General features: G+C 39.1%; 1 protein-coding gene across 3 annotated transcripts in view; it reads left to right on the top strand.

The window, feature by feature from the left end:
* ankrd13b (ankyrin repeat domain 13B) overlaps window positions 1-19,959 on the top strand; it is a 45,534-nt gene that overhangs the window by 8,902 nt on the left and 16,673 nt on the right. For all 3 annotated transcript variants that reach the window (XM_041993937.1, XM_041993938.1, XM_041993936.1), the window contains 5 exons: window positions 10,268-10,403; window positions 15,995-16,119; window positions 16,849-16,894; window positions 17,095-17,238; window positions 18,837-19,077. In XM_041993937.1, the coding sequence (XP_041849871.1) occupies window positions 10,268-10,403; window positions 15,995-16,119; window positions 16,849-16,894; window positions 17,095-17,238; window positions 18,837-19,077 (692 nt within the window). The remainder of the gene's footprint in view (window positions 1-10,267; window positions 10,404-15,994; window positions 16,120-16,848; window positions 16,895-17,094; window positions 17,239-18,836; window positions 19,078-19,959) is intronic.

Below are 19,959 nucleotides of genomic sequence, written 5' to 3'. Positions count from 1 at the left end.
CGATATGTCGTCCCAACCCTGAATTAGATGAATTGATGTGTGGTTGCCTTATTGGAGACATTTTAAACACATTTTCAAACTTTGGGGCGTCTCCAAAGTGGTAGTTTCCTTCAGAGTCTACTACATCTGTTGTGTACAGTTACATCTGTCTTTTCCTACACACACCAGTGTTTTATTAGGGATGCCTATATGCCTCATATAATCACCCTTATTTTATCTTTTTATCTGTGACAATGCATGTTGATGACTTTTGTTGTCTTGTCCTGCAAATAATTGTATTTTGTTCTACTCATTCATCTTAAAGACGGGTGTGGGGACACGGGCTTGAGTCCCTGAAACCTCATTTGCCTCAGGAAGTGTATTTCCAACAACTCTTTAATGCAGCCGTTTTGGAAAGCAGCATGATTGAACTCAGAAGTTAGAATATCCAAGTACCCAGTAGGATAAGAGAACTGTCAGAGGTTGGATTTTCCCCTGGAAAGTTGAGCAACTTCACCAACTCTACCCTCAAAATAAACATAAATTCCCTAAACATAAAAAGTGATGCACTCAATTTTAATGTTCCAGTGTAAGGAGTGGGGTAAAACACAATCCTCCTGCATCACTGATTTCTAATTTTCAACCGAACTTAAAAATCATGACTAGAAAACTGATAACCTTTTGTGTTATACTGTTTATGGTGCAAATATCAACTTAGCTGCAGCCTTTTAAATACTTGTCGCATTGTTTGCTAACTTTCAATCATCCAGATACAGCTCTTGTATTTGACATTGGCGTATATGTGCTTAAGCAATCAAGCAGCTTTCAGACTTGGTGAAAATGAAAAATGAAACCAAATCAATACTCTGACATTTCTAAATGTATGGATTTGCTGAGCTGCTTCCCCCTTGTTTTCAAGGTGAAATGCTAATTGTGTTGTTAACATCCATTTAAGCATAAGGAAGCACTGGGACTTGACAAGAAAATGCCGAATGTCCTACACAAAGATACCCCTTTGATTTCATTATTTCATTATCAGCCCAAACTTACTGCAGATGTCTGGATTTACTAGAGGTTTTTACATAATATTCATGCATTCACACACACACACACATACACACACACACACACACACACACACACACACGCACACACACACACACACACACACACACACACACACACACACAAAAGTGGGCGACAGCTGTGGTGTTTCATTCCAGTTAGCTTTATTATGTGATTAACTTTATTTATAGTAGATGTACCACCTCCCTTGTTCTAAACAACATATTCTTTGAGTCGGCTCTCTCTGGTGCTCAATCTCCTGTCAGTTTTCTGTTGTTTGATGAGGTGTATCAGCTCAGTGCTTTAAACAGGTGTCAGCACCTTTGCAGAGGCGTCAGCTTTCGCCTTTTGCTACTGTTTTGACAGGTCAATCTGCAGCCTACCCCATCTGTTTTTTATGATTCCTTTTTCATCATTCTATCTGCAGAAAAATCTGTTGAAATTGGCTCTGACAGTAAACAAAGTGCAGAGAGGAAAAAAAGATTAAATATGCTGGAATGTAGGACACTATTTTCACTAGATGATTCTGTCTTTTTTCCACTGTTTGAATTAACTGGCCTTGAACGCTTCTCTACAAGTTAAAAAGCACTGCGGCTTGTGTTAAGACGAATATCAGTTTCAGACTTTTTAAGAGGTTTTTCCTCTTCCGCGAGGTTATCATCGCCATTTGTTCTGCTAACTCTGTCATCTGTGTCGCAGGTTTTGTGTTGTCCTTATATTTTGGAAATGTTGTCACAGTGAAAATGGATCAGGATTTCATGGCACCTCAGCTTCTGTCAAAGTCTCTTCTGAAAGAGAATTGCAGAGGCAAGAATGAAGGCATGGGGAGGAAAAGTTATTTTTACAACCCAGCCTCTTATGGCCTCCCTCTCCTCTCATGCACCCCATGCACAAATGTTTTGCAGAAGCTGCCATGTGTGTATGAGCACAATTGTGTGTATGTGTGTCTGTAGTGTTTGTATAAAAGATTGATGTTGGCCTAAGTACCTGCCAAGCTGCATCAGGCCAAGCACATGCTGAGCGAGGGAGAGGAGGGATGGAACGAAGAAAAGAAGGGGAGTGAGAGAAGGAGCAGATGCCACAGATAGAGATGCCTATCAATAATGCAGCCTCCACCAGGGAGGGACGACAGGAACAAATTAAAGAGAGAGGAGTAAAGATGGAATTTAAATATAAAGGGTTGCTTTTGATTTTCATGAAAAGAATAAAGTAGAAAAGCAACAAAAGGGTTGAAAAAAAGGTTGAATAATTAAATAAATGAAATTGTTAGGATGAAAAGAAAGAAAAAAAGAGCTAAGGCAAAGTTCACACAGAAGTCTTTCAAAAGGTGCTAATATTTTATATACACACACACACACACACACACACACACACACACACACACACACACACACACACACACACACACACACACACACACACATATATATATATATATATATGAATAGTCCATGTAGTGCATCACTGTCAGACCAATCTCAGTTTGGAGAATCAAATAAGCCATGCTAACAGCTACTCTGACGGGGACAACGTTTTTAGTGTATAAAATAAGACACTTTAAGCAGTATGAGCAAACACTACACTTTGGATTTTTACATTGTGTCACTTCTGTAAATGACTTAACATAGTCCATGTCAGTACAAGGTGTTGTGACCCAGACCATATTGCAACTGCTTCTGTTATTACACAGACTTTTTGTGGCTGAGAATATTTAATAAACAGCCCAAACCCAATTTTCTCCTATTGGCCATGTAACTTGGTCCTACCCCTCCATTTTGCAGAGGTAATATGCCTCTTTTCTTTTATGGATCAAAGAGTAAAGCCATCTGCTCCTTATACTGGGGCATTTTTAATGCTAGATGACCACGACTCCTTGATCTCTAAATGAGAAGGTTCACCATACCACTGCAAACTGAAGAAAAAGAGCCAAGTTTCAGAGTTGTGGAGGATTAAGATTGGGCCAAACTAAACAAATATCTGACAGAGAAGATCACTTTTTAAAAGAAAATTATTGGGCTTATTTGTTAGATTATATATATTTTGCCACAACATACTAATTTATTTAGTGAATTTGAGGCTTTTACTTTTGCAAGAAAACCAGTCTTACTGATGGGAAACAAAAAATTCTGTATTCAGCTGAGCTAGTAACTAGGGTGCTTGCTATGCATTCTGCCTCAGCTTTCAGGAAAAAAAAAATTAAATCAGTTTCACCTGCTATAGCAAGTTGATATACTTGTAGTGAGAGGTCTGCAGCGCAAGCTGCCTCCCTGCAATAACTCATTGAGGCAGAACTCTGAGTTAATATTATTTGCAATGTCTTATCTTTATGTAGCAACTTATAATGTGCCCTGTGATCGGCCTAAGTGTTTGATTTACTTTTCATACACTAGATATAATAAACACTTCCCTTTCAGTCTAGGGTAGAGTTCATAACTCAGTTGTTTTCCAGTTTTGCGTTTATCTTGTGAAGCCACTAATTTCCCTTTTAATATAGAAGCAGAAACACTCTCCAATACACATTGCAGGCAGCTGATGCACACCCTTCATGACAAACTAAACTGACCACAAAAATACTTTTACTTTTTGCTTCCAGTCATGAGCAATAACTGGAAGCAAAAAGATGAGCAGGAATGACATAATGTCCCCACTGTTACTACAGACCCACACAAGCTAGTGTGACTGCCCTGCATGTGTTTGTCTATATGAGAGAATCATAAAAGCAGAGTGCACGGCCCATTTGTTGTAAACGACATTATTTTCTCCTGAGAGTTTATATTTTGTTAATGGGGGAGGGGAAGAGTTCTTCATTATGGTTTTACTCAAAGTGTGTGTGTGTGTGTGTGTGTGTGTGTGTGTGTGTGTGTGTGTGTGTGTGTGTGTGTGTGTCTTTTTTCAGCCAAACATTGTTCACATCTGAATGAGTAAGTATGTCAATATGTCAGCAGGTCACCCTGCAGTGCTGGGAGGATATGAGTTCTTGGTTAACTTAAGTGACTTAAGTAAATCCAGTTTACAGCAGAAACAGTACATATGCTGGATTTGTAAAGTTAACTTTGTCTATTCGATTTTTTTTTAAATGTCTCACTCACATTCCAGCAGTTCTTGTTATTTTCTATAATTGTTATCATCAACACCTTTTTTCTTTATTCACTGAATAGGGATGTAAGTATGTAGCTTTAGCACAGCAGCATACCAGCGGAAGCTAGCGGGGCCACTTAGCTCAGCTAGCTAACTTCTCCTCATAGCTTGTGCTAGCTTCTAAGTGCCCCCCAGTGCTTCTGTACTGCTGATGGACACATTTTATAACTTCATCAGAATCAGAATCAGAAATACTTTATTAATCCCTTGCAGGGAAATTCATGTTTTCAGTACAACCCATCCAAGACTAGACAAAACAACATATAACACAACAGGAACAGGCAGACTGACGGAGCAGCCGTTTCTACAGCGCTCCTTGTCTTAGATATAGGTGAAAGGTAACATTAGGGGAGTAAGATGTAGCTGGAGAGGATAAAAAAAAAAAGGCATCTCCACACTGGGCCTAAGGGCCCATTATTGAGATACAAAAAACACTCCTCAGTACATAAAGAACATAACTCAGACAATCACAACATCAGAAACACGTGGCGGGGGAGGAGAGGGGTCTCCCATCACAGCAAGTGCAGACGCAGCTGCATTCTCTGAGCGCGTCCAATCAACCCACTGGCCGGGAGTGGAGGGAGGTGGGAAGGACAGCCCAGGCAGTGAATAACGGGGAGGTGTATCTGTAGTGGTGTACTTGAGTGTGGAGCGTGTGTGTGCGTAGAAGTGAGCATATGAACTCTGTCCCAGTTCTCCCTCACAGTCTCTGCCGCCTGATGATAGTGGGCATCCTTGGGAGCTGATCCAGGTTAAAGTCCATCGTCCGTGAGGAGGGTGGGGGTAGGATGGGGGGACTGAGCATCCGTCAACAAAACATTCCAGGGAACTTTAAACCAGCCATCCAAGGCCAGTACAGGGAGCCGAATTTGATAACAGCATTTGTTTTGGTTCAGGCCAGAGCTGTTTCGTCTGCCTTGAGTCTCTCAGTGGTCCCACTGGCGACTCCAATCATCCGAATTTGTGGGTCAATTTCCATCCAGCCGAGCCGACAACTTCTCCAAGTTGGTGACCATCTTACGTACAAGCTCAGAAATCGCAACCAGTTTGCCATCCAGAACTTGCATAGCCTCCAGTTTACGATTCAGATCCTGTACCGCCACAGCCTGATTGTTCATAGCTCGACACACACCAGCACAGAAATCCGGCAGCTTGCCAGTGACTGCCGACAGTGTCCGAATTTTGCGATATGCCAGGAAACCGCCCGCTCCAAACAGCAGAAACCCAGTTATCATGAATCCGAATGTATAGATGTCTTCAGCATCCTCAACAGAAAGGATCGACAGACACATGACTTTCCACACTCCCCAGGAATCCATCACATATCCAGCCGAAAACGTTCCGCCAGGGCAAGCAGGCTCCCCTACGCCTGTTTTCCGGTTCGAATAAATTTGGTCGATTGCATTTAGGGACCAGCTGATCAAATCCATATAACTTCTGTTCTTTGTTCTTTTTACTATTATGATGTTCTTATGATGTTCTAGTCTTTTTCACCCACAAACTTGAAACTTCAAAGGAACTTCCTAATAGCCTGTTTATTTCCAAGTTAAATGAAATTAGCTAAAATTATATCAATTTATAAATCAGGTGACAAACATGCATTTTCAAATTATAGACCTATTTGATTACTATCAGTTATAAAAAAAATTGGAAGATATATTTCTTTCAAAATTAGAGGATTTTATTACAAAACATAGCCTGCTGCACAACCAGCAATATGATTTCTGAAGATACAGGGCAACGGCTCAGGCGCTAATAGATTTAGCTAAAACGATAACAACAGCAACATAAAAGATGGCATAGGCAATAGAGCATTTTAAACAAAAAAAAAAAAAAAGAAAATAAAAAAGAACTTTTGATACTGTAAACCATGAACTGCTGATAATAAAATTAGTAGGTAAGGCGAGGCGGACCAGCACACAGCTGGACAAGCAGTTATTTAAAAGGCAGAAAACAATGTGTGCAATGACAAGATCCAAAAAATCTAATATTCTCAATTTTATTTATGGGGTCCCCCAGGGGTCAGTGTTGGTGCTATTTCTGTCTGTTTTATACATAAATAATTTATGTGAATTAACAAAAATCTGAAAACCATGTTGATGACAGTCATTAATTTTGTTGTAGGGAGAACTTGCAGCTCATGGAAAGGGAACTGACGATGCTGAAAAGATGTTTTGATGAAAATGAATTGACAGAATGAAAGCAAAACAAAATTCATTGTTTTTGGTAATCATCAATCTGACTTTAACAAAAACTGATATATATATATATATCTGATATAAATAATATTGAAACAGAAATAGTAACTGAAATAAAATTTCTTGTTTTTTCTGCTTTTTTCTTCCATTTTCAGCTTTGTTTTGTTTCATTAAGTTTGAAAAATAAACTTAATAAACTAAAAAAACTAAAACTTCCACGACATAAACACAGCCCTACGGCTAGCTGAGTTAGCTGCACATTGCATCAATAGCAATAACAAATACTGAAAAGTAATGAGTGACATTTTGTAGTTACATTAAAAAGAAATATGAATACTCCAACATGTTACTTTTTAAATGTAAAGTTAACCCAAAAACCCAAGACAATAATATCTAGATAACTCAAAGGTAGCCAATATAGGTAGCCCACTAATCTTTTATGTGTGTGGTTAACCCTGATGAAATTCTTTGTAAATATCAGTTGCACAAGTAAATTTGATCTCATTTACCTATTAATCAAGTTTGTAGAGTCATAAACTTTAATTAACTTCATCAGAACCCCCATAAAATCAAAGCGTATTTCTCTGATCACTCTCCGTCCGGCCAGCATCTCATGCCACCGAACCAATGAACCACAGCAAATCACTGAGTCTACAGTTTGAGACTGATGCTGTTTGCTGATAAATCTCCCCAAAAAATTCCTCACAAACAACAAATTCCTCACAAGCTGACTCATGTTGCTCCGAAGATTTGACAGGTGTTAGGAGGTTAACGCCAGCATTGGTAACAAATCATAATAAAGTGGAGCCGAGAACGGAGAGATGGGCTGAAGGATCAATCTATACTGTCACTTTATCTTTGACATCAGCTAGTCTAAGACTAACTGTGATTGGGCCAAGAAACTCCGTAGGGAGCTGTTTATGATTTTCTAACATTGTTCAAAAAAGACTAAGGTTAGTTTCTACTCAATGAATTCAATCTGCATCCATTCCTACTAATTGCAGGTAAGTTAATTCTTTGAATAATACCCCATTCTTATTGCTATACTGCATTGTAGAGAGGTAGTACAGGTAAAAATGTGCCAAGAAGATACTCTAAATATTCTTGCTTGTTTAATCATGCTTTTTAACAAGACACTTTAGACTTTATTTACATGATTATTAACGATAAATCATGTCTAGTTAAGGAGAGGAAGCAGCAACTTAAAGCAGCTGCTGAGTGAATTGCTCTGTTGTTTTCCTGTCATCTTCAGCTGGATGTTTTCTAAACTGATTTCTGGAAGCATCCTGTGCTCTCTGACCTATCTCCTTAAAACCTTCCATTTCTCTGTAGCCTCCCAGCTGTCTTGACTTTCCTGCCTGTTTCTGTCTCCTTCCACCTAACCGTTATTGTTAGTCCTCTGTCTTATTTGCGCCTCTCTTTCACGCCATCTCTTTGGCACATTTCACTCACTCGCTCTCAGTGCTTCCACCCAGACTTAATGAAACTGAGCACAAAAAAAAGCTTATAATAACATGATGATGAAAGGTTTTACATGCATCTTAGTTTGTCTTGTTCTTTAGAACCGTAGACTCTTCCTTTTTGTGACTGAAGCTGTTGTTTACATTTATCCTGGATAAGCACAGGTGATGTGTATCCTCCTTTGAGGGAAAATTCATGTAAAACATGCACACAGCGCTAAAAGTGCCTGCATTTGCATGTTACACCTGGACTATGAACACAAACAAGCTGACTGCTGGATTATGTTGCTGGTATTGCCACAACGCTCCACCCTTCAATCCTTCCATTAATTCCCCAACCAGCACAGCTCCTGAGGGATGTCCTCATGTTGTTGTCTCCTTCTTCTAATTCTCATCCTTCTGTTCTTTCCCACTGCTATTCCCTTTGCAGTTTCTTAACCATCCATTGCAGGATTCCTTTCTGTTTGTTTTATTTTAGTTTTCACTCCACCTTTCGTAGTCTTTAATCTTGTTAGTGTTGCTGACAGTCAACAGAAATTTCTCAGCCCTTGAGACTTGTGTCAGTCTCTTCCTATTCTCTTCTGCTTGGCTTGGTTAGAAACTGAATAGAGCAAAAAGAAAAAAAAAAACTGAATAGAGAACAGTTTACCAGTGATTTGGAGATAGACATCCATGAACACACAATGACGTCATGGTATCATGTTCTCATTATTGAGTTATGCTGTACATAACTCAATCCAGAACATCTTAAAACATTTTAAGAGCATGTGAGTATCTTTTCCATGTGAACATTTGTGCCTCTGTTTTTACCCATGCGTGCTTGTGTGTATCCCATGTGGTTTTCCTCATTTCCCTTTCAAATGACAGAAACAGAAGGCTGCAGTAACTGATTGATAACTGCCGGGTCTCTGTGTTTCCAGTCAGTGTGAGGCACAGATAATATTCAGCTTCCTCTTTCTATTTTTGGTCTGTTTTTTCAAGACCCCCCCCCCCCCCCCCCCCCCCCCCCACCGACACACACACACACACACACAAACACACACTTTACTTTTATGGACCTGTTATATTAGTTCTGCATGCTTTAAATATTATCAACACCTCATAAGAAAACATATTGAAAACAGTATGTTTCCAAATGGGCTCATTTCTTCCTAGAGAGAATTAAAGTGCTGATTCTGACATATTAAACACTCACCTCAGAGTAAATCCTTAATTAGAATCCAAGCCCCCAAGTGAATGACAGGACTGGCCTTGGATCAGCTTAGGTCTGGGATAATGGTGGCCGTTAGCAGGTCTGCCTAATTGGATGGTAGATCTAAGATCAGTGTGGAAGGAAAAGCTGTTTTTGGAGGTGCACACTGCAGAGACATGAAATGAAAATAGAAAGCACCCTGATGAGTGGACACAGACGGGGGTCCTGTGCACGCAAAAGTGGCGTTAATTAACCCCTCTCCTCTGGTGTACCCTAAGGCTCAGTTCTTGGGCCTTCCCTATTCATTATATACCTCCTCAGATGACATCCAGTTCTACCTGTCCACAAAGGTGTCTGGGTGTCGTCCAGGCAGTCTCATATAAATAACTTCACCTGCTCAGCTTACTCCACCTATGCCACATCTCACATCAGCATCCATCTTTTACACCTGCTATTCTGGTCCACACCCTGGTTACATCCCACCTTTACCACTGCAACTGTCTGCTTTTTGGTTTATACGACAAGTCCCTCCATAAACTGAACTGCAACTGCTTCAAAATTCCAATTCTGAGGCCGGATTGTTTCCAGACCCCCCCTGTCCACCATTCTCCTCCTTTGTTTCTGTGTCGCGTTCTTCATTATAATTAAAGGAAGGCATCATGTTGCTATGACATCACGCTATTGTCAATCAATAAATCAGTCAATCAATAAATCAGCTGTAAACATGCTACTTTCCATGGGGTGTAATATACTCATAAAATGAATATGTATCATGGCCGTGCTTATTTTTTTAAACACTTCTGGGATGTTCTTTACGATCAATGACGTGTTGTGATGATAAATGATATTTTACGGTCTTTGCGGAGGGTGCAAATAACCATCCACTGACTCATCTGTTTTGCATGCTCGACATTGATTTGCACAACTGTAAATGAATGAATGAATCATAACAACTACAATTCATCAACTCCTCACAACAATTTTCATATTTTCATGTTATTTTACCATAGAGCCATTTCCTTTGCTACATTTACCTGGAGTGGAAATAGATCAGTTAGACTCTCATAGCCTCTCCCTCCATCTGCAGCACCATCCTTGGTCATTTGGGTCTTTTTTCTGCATTTGTGAGAACAATAATCTCAAATTCCTCCCTTCCTATTTCAGTTATCTCTATCATCCCATGTCCACAGCTTTTTGGCTCAGATTTTCTTCCATCTCTCTCTTCTTCAATCCAGACGGATTTAGAATCTCTGGACCCCCGTGGTCGGACTCCTCTCCACCTGGCTGTCACTCTGGGTCACCTTGACTGTGCCAGGGTTCTGCTGCAGCATGGCGCTGATGTTAGCAAGGAGAACCACAATGGATGGACCGGTGAGTGTGTGGGTTTTTTGTGTGGAAGAAACTTAGAATGTGGTAATCTAGAGCAGTGATTCCCAACCTGAGAATCCCAAGGGGGTCCCTCAAAGAGTACAGGAGGTCCTCAAGGCTTTGCCTGCTCAGAGACAGTGTGATTAAAATTAAGGCCATGTCCACACAGAGACAAGTACAGGCTTAAGTTTTTAATCATTTGGACATTTCGTTCACATGGAGCTGGCGTTGTGGGAGACTGAAAACACAAACTTCTGAAACCAGGTCCAAAAGTTAATAAATGAGGGTAATAAAAAATTACTTTACAAAAATATATATATAAAAAAAAACTTCTTGTGCATCCAAGTAATTCTCATCCGTGACATAGTTTAACGAGATCAGTGAGCTAGCGAGCTATGGTAGCGGAGTAATTCACGTCCATGCTGGAAACCTTCATTTTTCCTGCCTTATTTCAATAATGAAACATGTCTGTGAAATGGTTTTGATCAGGTTGGTGGGGTGGGGTCGGGGTCCATGGCTTCTTGGTAGTTGCACAAAGGTGGTCCTCAAGGAAAATAGGTTGTGAACCACTGATCTAGAGTATGCACAAGCAATGCAGACTTTGGTTGCTTGTGAGCTGGACTATCTTTTGTAATTACTTTGCTAATTATTATAAGTAATTACAATAGTGGGGCATAATTACAGTATAATTGTGGAGACAACTGGCAGTTTGTCATAACAGGGGTTAGAAATGATAACTGCATCACCTGTTAACTTTTTTTTTTTGAAGGATGAAAATGTAAGTGATATTTGTCTTTCATAGTAAAATCTATGCTGTAACTTCATAGGTAGTCCAGATTGTAGCCAGAACTTTCAATGCCATGCTGCTAAATATTTCAATATAATCAACAATATAGGCTAGATAACAACATTATATGACTAACAAATGTCCAAAGTAGAATAAATAAACAACAACAACACATTACTATTAAAAGTAATTCCTGCTGATCATGTTCCAGGCGTCTTTCTTCAGTTCAGTCCTATTGAAAGGTGATAACTTTCCAGAACCAATATGGTGGCGCTGTTGATGTATAAACTGGGGACCAATGTGGTGTCTGTATGTATGTGGCAGGAATGACTTTGTCTTGAAGCTACTTGAAGAAGCCTCTGACTGAACACACTCTGTTGTTTCCTCACTTTGTTGTGTAGAGGATATGAGGAATTGTTTATTATGATCAGCAGCTTTCATTCTTCTCTGAAAATCAGCTCCATACATCCTTTTGTCCATCAACAACATCACATTTACCATTACAGTGGTTAGAGAAATGGTTTTAATTTCCTCAGCTTTCCTCTCTGACTTGCTCCCGCCCGCCATCCTCTTCATTTCTTCTTCATCTGGAGTGGAATTTGGTGTGTTATTTTTATCCTTAATTTGATTTTGTAGAGTTCAATCAGTGTATCTTGTGTAACTCAACTCAAGAGAAGAGCTGAAACAAAGATCTAAACACAAAGCATAATTTTGTTGCTGATAAGTAATGTCTTTGTTGCCATGGATACCAAGGTTATAATAGTTTTGGATTTTTTATTAGTTTTAGTTTTTATTTTGTTTTGATTTTTTATTTTCAAATTCAGTTAGTTTTAATTCGTTTTTAGAGCAAATTTTCTAGTTTTTATTAGTTTTCATTTTTTAAAAATGCTTAGTTTTAGTTTAGGTTTTATTAGTTTTAGTGTTTTAGTTTTTGTTAGTTTTTTATAAATTAGGGTATGTAGCGACTATCTGGTCCTATCATTTTAGTAGCTCTGGGTGCAGGGCATCCTGGTCATAGCGCCCTTCATTAAAACAATATCCAGACAGAAAGGTAAGTTTGGGGTGCGTTCCCATTTATTGAACGAATGAATGACTATCTGAAGTCCAGGATGGTGGTCTACAGCGACAGAATGAATGGCCCAGAGGTTATGACAGGTATGGAGGTATAGTAGAGGCCGCGTGGAAAAGCATTGAGAAGTGGAAAAACGTTAAGGAGTAGAGAAGTGATGGAAGCGGTAAAAACCGTGTGACCTCCCGTCATCCGAGCACCCCACGCATCATCATGGTCATCTCCATGCCTATGCACTTTCCTCAACACCTGTGCCATCCCAAACATAAACAAACACCACCACAATAAACCTGAAGCAAACAATAAACAGAAATAATGGCCTTTTTGTCAGGTGCAAAATTCAAAATAATCAGAATAAGCACTGTATAATAAAAACTTAAGATTCAATTTTTAAAAAACTGTATCAGGAGAAGACAAGAATCAAACACAACAGCCCAAAAGATAGCAGCCTTAAGTAAAAAAAAATGTGTGCAATGCTGCTTCTGAGATAGTGTGCTAGGTTAAAAATCAACATAACCAACATACTAAAGACATGCATCAACATAACATGAATCCATTCAAGAAACAATTCACAGTCCTTGGCAGCCAGAAGTCTAAAGGAACTAATTTTGAACAACCTCAACAACCCAACAAACTCTAGACCAGAGGTTTAATTCATTCATTGAAACAATTAATAATTAACTACATAAAGAATTGAACTAAAGGTGCAGCAGCTTTAGTACAAATCACTGCAGCTGATTAACAGTACAGGACCTCACATGTTATACTGGACATGATAAAGCAGTGAATATTTTACACACTGAAAGTGAACGTGTTTGGTAGAACACAGAACCAGCAGCTGGTTAAGATACTGGTGTATCTCAGCTGGATGCTGATGTGCTTTTCTTTTAATTTCAGAATTAAAAGTTTAGTTTTCCAGAAAGACCAAGAGAAACTCATCCATGCATTCATCTCCAGGAGGCTGGATTACTGTAATGGTCTTTAACAGGACTTCCTAAAAAGAGCAAACAAGTGGAACAAACTGCCAGTGGAGATTAAACTTTCACCAAATGTAGACATTTTTAAATCCAGGTTAAAAACATTTCTTTTCTCATGCACCTATGCACGAAATCTGCATGTTAACTTTTTAACTCATCTTGCTTTTAATCATTTTAATGTAATTTATGATTTTATTGTGATTATGTGCTGCTGCCTTTTACTATTTCTAAATATCTGTAATGCTTTTGTTTTACGTAAAGCACTTTGAATTGTCCTGTACATGAAATGTGCTGTACAAATAAACTGCCTTCTATGCTAAATGTACATAAGCTGCTGTCCAACATTGTAAACAAAAACAAATTTAAGCCTCTCAAATTAAGTTTTTCAAGATTTTGTGTGATACTGTGTGTAGGTCTGTTTGCGTGTGCGTGTGTGTGTGTGTGTGTGTGTGTGTGTGTGTGTGTGTGTGTGACTGTGTGTGTGTGTGTGTGTGTGTGTGGGTGTGTGTGTGTGTGTGTGTGTAAAACTGACAGTGTGTCTGTGACTAACATTCCTCCCCATGCTGCTGGGCCTGGCTGAAGCTTTTCTTTCCGGGGAGGAGGGCAGAGAGGCTACCTGGTCCAGGTGCTCCTGGTCAGCCTTCTCGTGCAGCTTTTCAAATTAACTTTCAGATTCGTGGTTTTTCTCTTCCACATATTGTACCACTTGCTTCTTCTACAAGAAGAATTTAATATCAACCCCGAGGCCTTGTGTATAAAATAAATTTACAAAAAACGAAAACGAAGGACATTTTTGCTTTCATTGTAGTTCGTTTTGTAAACACACAATACAGTTTCAGTTAGTTTTCATTTTTTAAAAAACTCGTTCTTATTTTTATTTCAGTTAACGAGAATGTTTTTTTAATTTTTATTTTCGTTTTTTCATCAGATTTCATTAACTTTAATGACCTTGATGGATACTTATTGCAGCTATCCAGCCTCTGAACCAGCAGAAAAAAATTATTTGATAATAGATTGTCTAAAAAAATCTTTTATCCTTTAATAGACACAATATTTCCTACTTTTCAGCTTTTTATTTTCCTCTGAATTTATCCAAGTAAATCATTTCTTTCCTCTAAACAACGATGTTTCCTGTGTGGCTGGCTGCAACAGAAGAAGTATGATCGATCCACCCCCACACCTTCACTCACTCAAAAAGTCAAAACATTTTAAATGTTCATTTGCAAACATTTGACGCTGAATCATGCAGTGAGGATGCAGGAAGTTTTTTGTTTTTTTTTCCCCCTAATGGTTTCCTATAAAAGTCATAGTTGTGCACTACACACTGACAACTGCAGCATGACTACATTTTCCTGGGGTATTTTACATTTTCAGGGGCTTTTTAACTGGGAAAAATGAAAGGATGTCACTACAAGTCATATTTCCTACTGGTAGAATTTTGTTATCAGATTTCCTTTTTAGTTAAGTATATAACTGTTAATGTGAATTTGGTGTTGGCCTTGTAACAAAGTAAAAAGGCAAAGTTTCAACTTCCCAAATCTGAGGTTCAGTGAATGCAGCATGATTTGAACTTCACTACGATGATGAAAACGATAGAGAAACTGAACCAGGCTTGGAGTGTGATGTAACATTCGCCTGCTAATTTTAATGGCTCACTGAATGAAATTAACAATTTAATGAAGAATACTTAATTAATTAATATGGTATATGGCTATATGAATTAGATATTGTCAGAGTTAAAAGGCTTTAAATGAAGTTAAAAGTTTTTTTTTCTTTTTTTAAATGAAATTTCATTTCATTTTGTATGTTTTAAGGACACGCAGGTCTTTTAGTGCATTCACACTTTTTTCTTTTATGACTCTTGAGTTATACAAACCAAAGAAATACATCAGTGCTGCTTAAATTTCAAATCTATGCTCAATTTTTAATTTACCGGCTTGCGGAGGTCAGTTTACCTCCTATTCACTTACCTTTTCAGTGGTAAAGAAATTTTGAAGCCTTTGTATGCTATTACATAGCACAGTAAAAACCCAAGTTCCCCCAGTTGGGGGACACTGAGTTCCAAAATACCAAACTGGGCCTGACTGGCAATTTCGAAACACTTTTATCATTTGTGCTTTTTATATTTATTCTTTACAACCACATAAACTGTTATTCATACATCTTAATAAATATCACAAGTCTTACCTTTGCAATGACTATAAAAGGATTCAAAAAGCCCTTCATTTCAATATAGATATAATCTTTGAGGCATAAAAAATAAGCCCAGGGTTAAAAGGGTTAAACCTAAAGTTTTGTACTTTTTTTTCCTTTTTTTAACTTCTGTTCAGGTTTAAAATCGTAATTAATTTAATTAATCTTTCTAAGTGGTTTCACGATATAAAAATGCACTTTTGATTCCATTTAGCATGTTTAAGGTACCTTGTTAGTAGGTCTATCAGAATTATTATCAGAATTATTCTTATGTTTTTCTCTATTGTTTCATGCATATATGTGGTTACAGTTGACTCACATATTACAAAAGAGGGAAAGTTGGTCTTTAAGTGTTACGGTGTAGAACGTCTTGGAAGATTAAAAGCAAAGTGGCATTTAGATGGATGATGGGCGAGCTGCTGTAATTGGTCCATCCAGCTTTTCCTTTGGCCTGCTTCAGTTTCAGTAGTTCTCACTGTCCCTCAAATTGCTCTCTCCTATAAATTTTAGATGATCCCTGAGCATTTGTCTCTGTTTTACTGTCCATCACTCCCTCATTCTCTCTCAGTTCTTCAGGAGGCAGTGAGTACTAGAGACCCGGAGCTGGTGCGTCTCGTGCTTCGTTACCGTGACTACCAGAGGACTGCCAAGAGGCTGGCGGGCATTCCTGTCCTTCTGGAGCGACTACGCCAAGTGGGATTTCACACACACACTCACACATATACACATAAACACCCCAAAGACCACAAACAGACACAAACAAGTTCTTAAATGACATTCAGGCAAAAACTACAAATGAAAATTAAGAAGGGTTGTGCACAGCTTTCATTTGAAACATAGATGTTTGTTTGTTTTGGGATAAAATATCCCTTTTGATGGTATTTCTAACTTTGTTTACTAGTCAACAAGGGAGACGCAGTACAAGGATGTGCAGGAGATTGATGGTTAGAATCTTGCAGCAGCAGATCGTATTTAAAGCAGTGGAAAAGATGCAGGGAACTGCCTTCACACAGTCTGTCTCGCTGTTTTTCTGTTCCAGCTGGCTCTATAATATGCACACACATACACACATAATGATACACTCACATGGTAGACACAACACTCACACTTTTAAAAGCACACATGTAAGCATAACACACCACAGCATCCTTCATCAGCTGCTGCTCTCACCCACATCATTGCCCTCTCCATCTCTCTGTCCATTAATTATAATATTATACACTCATTCAAACACACACACACAAACTCTCTGCGCCAGTTCCTCCATTTTTGGATATAAACTGGAGCAGCCTGATTGCTTTCCCCCTGCTTCTTCATTTTTCTCCTAATAATCTCCACTCTCTGTCTATTCATCTTTAAGTCCATCACTTCCTATCTCCTCCTCTCTGCATCCCCCTCTTCATCAATCTTCTCTCTGTTCAGGCCCAAGACTTCTACGTGGAGATGAAATGGGAGTTTACAAGCTGGGGTGAGTCCAGCCTTTGCATCCTTAGAGTCAGTAAAGCTGCCCGGTACCAACCAGTCACAATGAGTCATGTTAACTTCTTCCTAACTGCTGCGATCAAAGACAAATCAAATGTTTCTGTGTGCACGCTGCATTAGTGTTACTTCTTACAGACACTGAACTGTACGAGTACCAAGTCAAACTGTGTCTGTGTTTATCTTTAGTTCCCCTGGTGTCTCGTATCTGCCCCAGTGACACCTACAGAGTTTGGAAGAGTGGTCAGTGTCTCCGTGTGGACACCACCCTGACGGGCTTTGAACAGATGACCTGGCAGAGAGGCAACAGGAGCTTCATATTCAGAGGACAAGGTAAAAAGTTGAGCTCTAGCCTCCCCCTTGTGTGCAGAATGTGTGCTGTGTCAATGTAACTCTACCAGTTTTAAGGTGTTTTTTTTTTCTCATGAATGACAGAAACAAAGTTATTCATGCTTAAAGCATTCATTTTTTATTCCAAAAACAGCAACAAGTATCCCTTTTGAGCACAATTGGAGCATTTCTCTGATTTTAAAGGCTTCTAATGGCAACCTCTCAGTTTTATAAGAGATTTTAAGGTTTTGTTTATTTTAAAACTCTTAATGGCTTCAGTGTTATCTATTTAATCATATCTGATTTAATCCTACCCTCGAGATCTCTTAGGTCTTCTAGAAGAGATTTTTAATTACAACATTTTTTCAACTATCTGAGCCTTATGATTGTTCGAATATTGTTAAGAGCAGTGGTTCCCAACCTAGAGGGCCTGACACCCCCAAAAGGGTCCCCAAAGAGCAGAAGGTCCACTTGGTTTTGACTTAACAGAACCTGTGTAACATCCACAGATGTAGCTACATTAAGGGAGTCCTCAGGGAAAATAGGCTGGGACCCACTGGTTTAGAGGAATCCTTTTAATATTTTAGAGTTGGAGTGGGGCCGAGCGGGATTTCTTGTTTTCATATACTTGTTTTTAAAATTTTTTCCCTCTGGATTTGTAAAGCACTTTGTATTACATTCAGTTTTGTAGAAAAATTGCTTTTAAAAAAAAGTCTGATTGATTTCTCGAACAAAGTGGGTATTTCTCAGCTGTTGGGGCTGGAGTTTACAAGTTCAATCTAACCATGACTAACAACTGGGCTGAAGAACGTATTTGACTGAAGAAGCCCCCTTACGTTTAGAAGAGACGCTTTCTTCTTTAGCTGCTGAGAATTCTGGATGAGAATGTGTAGAATTAATAACTGCATCTTACTAAACAATCCACACCTTCCGACTTTTAAACATTCAACAAGTAATGAGTTTAGACCCTAATTTTAACCTGTTAGCTGTTAGCATCTTATCTCCCTCTTTTTGCTCATTTAAGCTAACCAGCTGCTGATTGTGACAATGTGACCCCCCCAGTCAACATTAAATGGAGTGTATAAAACCCTAACATCAACTTAGGATTTAACAGCTTGTTGAACAATCTTTAGCATCATTAATTTGATGTAATCGATTTCTGCATGATGTCATCAGTCACTCACATCATTGTGGAGGAGTATTGGCCCACTCTTTACAATGCTGTTTCACTTTATTGACATAGGTTTGAGATGGAGCCAGCATTTAGCTTCTGCACCTTTCTAAAAGGAACTCCTCCTTTCTTTCTTGATTGCACAGGTCGTTGTGCCTGCTTAATAATTTCTAATATCCAACCTTTATTTTGTTTTAAACCTTTTTTCCTTCATTCTTTGACCTTTTCACATCAGTTTTTGAGTTTCTGCACCATGTCGTCCCTCTCAGTGTTTCTTTGTTCTATTGGCTGGATCTGTAATTGGTTCTTTCTCTTTGCATCAATCCTCATCTCATTAGTTTTTGTGACATTATGCATGTGTGCAGTCACAGTTTCTCCCTTACATCTCTTCTACTGTTTTTAATCATGTTTATCTCTTTCTGTCCCTCAGACTCCAGTGCAGAAGTGATGGAGGTCGACCACGACAGGCAGCTGGTGTTCTGCGAGACCTTGTGCGTCTCCTCTCTCACGGCGCTCTCACCTGGCAGAGGAAAAGGCGACGCTTGCAGCAGCTCTGCAGCAGCGTTGGGTCTTCTGGGACCGATGCAGCCCAGCGACGAGCAGGTTGCAGCCAGACTGTCTGCCCCAGTTGTGACCACTCAGCTGGACACTCGCAACATTGCCTTTGAAAGGTCAGAAGCAGAACTTATAGAGATTAGAACAAAAAAAATGTTTAATTATAGTCTCTTAAGGTTTGCTATAGGAAGTGAAAAGTATAAAGCTTCTACAATCTATGGTACATCTGCAACCCCACATCGCCTCCAACAATAACAGCCTCAGTCACACAATGGAATTCAGCCAAAGAACACGCTCTGCCTTTGTGCTCTGTTTTTTTTATTATCAGACAAAGAGATAAATGCTCTTTTGATGCTACAGTTGGATTTTTGTCAGTGTTTCACTGTTGCTTTCTCCTACACTCCAGCCCACAGCTGAGGGGAACAAGTTCAAGCATGTTCTCTGGTGGCTGTCAAAATGCATTTGACAAACAGAAGAAAAACACAAACAGAAGCAGCAGCCATTGGGAGGAAGTTGAGACAGTAAAACTCACGCAGAGCTATAAATAAATAAATTGTTTAAAAAGTAGAAAGTATAAGTCCTCCTTGCCCACTTTAGAGCAGTCATGGGTTTTGTTGTTGTCGTGTCAGTCTAACCAAAAAGAGTTGATATTTAGTGGTGCATGTGATCTTAAAGGGTAAACCTAAGCTTTATGTAAAGGATCAATTTTATCAGACTTTGACTCTTCAAAAAAGCTCAAAACTCTTGCTAGAGATGGAGAGGCACAGAGATGGTAGAGGTAAGCTGTGTGTTAGAGACTTAAGGTTACAGAAGTGGAAAAATGGAAGAGAAAAATAGGAATCATGGGCACAGGATGAGACTAATCTATGTTTTACCATCATGCTGCTCTGGCTGAAAGATCAGAAGAGGGATGACTGAGCATGGAAAAAAACTGGCCATTCAGGGGTGGAGCGGAGAAAATAGTGACTGTAAGAATGAGGATGGAAGAAGACATTTTA

Source organism: Melanotaenia boesemani, chromosome 9 (assembly GCF_017639745.1).
Source record: "Melanotaenia boesemani isolate fMelBoe1 chromosome 9, fMelBoe1.pri, whole genome shotgun sequence".
NCBI classification, from domain to species: Eukaryota; Metazoa; Chordata; class Actinopteri; order Atheriniformes; family Melanotaeniidae; genus Melanotaenia; species Melanotaenia boesemani.
The sequence above is the reverse complement of the archived record's forward strand: the minus strand, read 5'-3'. Positions and strand labels throughout refer to the sequence as shown.